General features: G+C 40.8%; 1 protein-coding gene across 1 annotated transcript; it reads right to left on the bottom strand.

The window, feature by feature from the left end:
- Positions 1 to 568: 568 nt before the first annotated feature.
- LOC107834565 (uncharacterized) lies at positions 569 to 1,976 on the bottom strand. Its single transcript, XM_016666140.1, has 2 exons — positions 1,033 to 1,976; positions 569 to 644 (listed from the first exon to the last, which is right to left on the bottom strand). The coding sequence occupies exons 1-2, from the start codon at positions 1,845 to 1,847 to the stop codon at positions 569 to 571; spliced, it is 891 nt and encodes a 296-aa protein (XP_016521626.1). The 5' UTR covers positions 1,848 to 1,976.
- Between the last annotated feature and the right edge of the window lie 245 nt (positions 1,977 to 2,221).

The following is a 2,221-nucleotide window of genomic DNA, read 5'->3' as shown; positions in this document are numbered from 1 at the left end:
TTCTGATTTACATCGAAAATGTCATTGAGCTGTTGCATTAAGTATTTCTGTACTTCCATGTGTTCCAGTTCAGACTCCTTACATTTGACTTCACACATACGTTTTGCTTGACTTGTATTTTCTGGAGAGTGAGGCAAATTCTGAATTTCGGTTAAACCCTCTCCTTGAATCTTTTCTTCTGTTTTATCAACAGGAACCTCAGTTAAGTTCCCAGTTTGGATGTTGTCCATGGGTTTTCCCAGAGATGGATGTTTCTCTCCTTTTTGATCCAGTGTCTCCTTTTGTTTCAAGATGGATTCTTCTGTGGTGATCAGCTGTGTTGTAGAAATTACAGTATTCTCAGAATAATTTTTCTTTTTCAAGGAAGCTATGTCATCCTGTTCTTCGGCCGGCATTGAAACATTTTTGGTTTCAATGTTCTCAGCAAAAAAACTTATATCTATGCAAGGTTCTGATTTGGGGAAAATTTTCCACAATGGCTTTTTTCCACTGCTGGAAAAAGCTTCCTGATAATTTTCTTTTTCTGGCAGAGGACCATCATTAATATCACTGTTTTTAGTAAAAAACGTTAAATCGATGCAAGCATCCGACTGGGGGAAAGATCTCCACAACAGTGCTGTCTTCTTGTTGCGCTTAGTCTTTGACTGTTTTTCCCCTTTCTGGTCCATTTTCTTGTGTGTTTCTGTGACAGATTTATTTTCGGTCACCGGCTCTGTTGCAGAAATCACAGTGTTCTTAGTATTAATTTCCTTTTTCAAGGAATCTGACTCATCAAGTTCTTCGGCCGGCATTGAAACATTTTGGTTCTCAATATTCTGAGCAAAAAAACTTACATCTATGCAAGGTTCAGACTTTGGGAGCACTTTCCACAATGTCTTTCTTTCGCTCCTGAGCAAACCTGCCTGATGACCTTGATTTTCAGACAGAATACCGTTGATGTCACTGTTTTCACAAAAAAACGTTAGATCTATGCAAGCATCAGTCTCAGGGAAAGATTTCCACAACAGCGGCGTCTTCTTGATGCGCTTTGACTGTTTTTCCCCTTTCTGGTCGACTTTCTTCTGTTGTTCTGTGACGGATTTCTTTTCAGTGACTGGCTCTGATGTAAAACTAACAAGTTTGTCTTTGCAAATCTCCGTCGTAAAGGAATCCTCCTGATCACCTTCTTCAGGCAGAGAAGTGTCCTGATGGATAACATTTTCAGTGGTGGTCTTAGAGGACTCTTCCTGCTCTGGTTTCTCCTCCAATACGGAGATCGATTCCTGTTTGGTATCCAGTGAATCGTCTTCTTTTTCAGTATGTTCAGCTGAAGTCTTTACGTCAGTGGGGGCATGTTTCTCCAACCAGATGTGAAATGGAATCATTTTCTTCTTGTTGCGCTTCCTCTTTGGTGGCTGTTCCTCAGACTTGGAAGGCTGTTCTTTCTCTACTATGTTGACTGTCTCCTGCACTCCAGCGATGGAATCTTCTGCACTGACCAGTGAATCATTCTGCTTTTCAATATTACCTGCAGAAACCTCTTGATCAATAGGGACATGTTCCTCCGAACAGGTTTTAAGTGGTTCCTGGTTGTTCTCATTGGACTCACTTTCAGGTGACTGTCCATCCCCTTTTTGATTTACTTTTTCCAGTGCTTTGGTGCTCGATTTATTTTCAATCACCAACAAAGAGTCCTGCTGTTCCATATTTTCAGCTGACATCTTAAGCTCCTCAGCTGCGTGCAGTGCCCACCAGACTGCAAATGGCATCTTCTTCTTCTTGCGCTTGGGTGGCTTGGGTGGCTGAACTTCCCTCTCAACGATGTTGTCGGATGCAACTTCTTCGATTGTACGCTGGTTGGACTCCATTGTAACTTTTGCTTGTGGATCTAAGATAAATAACTTCTCTAGAAACTCAGTAGATTTCAAAGTTGAAAATCGTACTATGAACTGCTAAGTAACTTCTCAAGAGTAACGTATCGACAACGGCTGCTAACAGGTTGTGATGAAGGTAGATGGATGTGACAAGCTTATATAATTGCCGGTGATGTCAGAATTCTGCCTTTGGAGTTACATTGTGATGTCACATTGTGATGTCACAGTTCCATTTGATATTCAGAGCGGGCTTGTCTGACGGATTTTTTTTTATTAACACAGCACATTAAGGAACAACCAGTCATCACAATTTCAATATTAACCATACAAATATAACTTAAATTGAAGGGAAGGAAAACTCCTGCTCA

Source organism: Poecilia formosa, unplaced genomic scaffold (assembly GCF_000485575.1).
Source record: "Poecilia formosa unplaced genomic scaffold, Poecilia_formosa-5.1.2 Scaffold666, whole genome shotgun sequence".
NCBI lineage: Eukaryota > Metazoa > Chordata > Actinopteri > Cyprinodontiformes > Poeciliidae > Poecilia > Poecilia formosa.
The sequence above is the reverse complement of the archived record's forward strand: the minus strand, read 5'-3'. Positions and strand labels throughout refer to the sequence as shown.

Excerpts from the sequence above, each read along its gene's own strand:
- LOC107834565 (XM_016666140.1), bottom strand. The coding sequence starts at position 1,847 with ATGGAGTCCAACCAGCGTACAATCGAAGAAGTTGCATCCGACAACATC. Across the intron at positions 645-1,032 it reads GACCAGAAAGGGGAAAAACA|TCAAAGACTAAGCGCAACAA; the intron begins GTCAAAGCGCAT and ends GGGGAAAAACAG.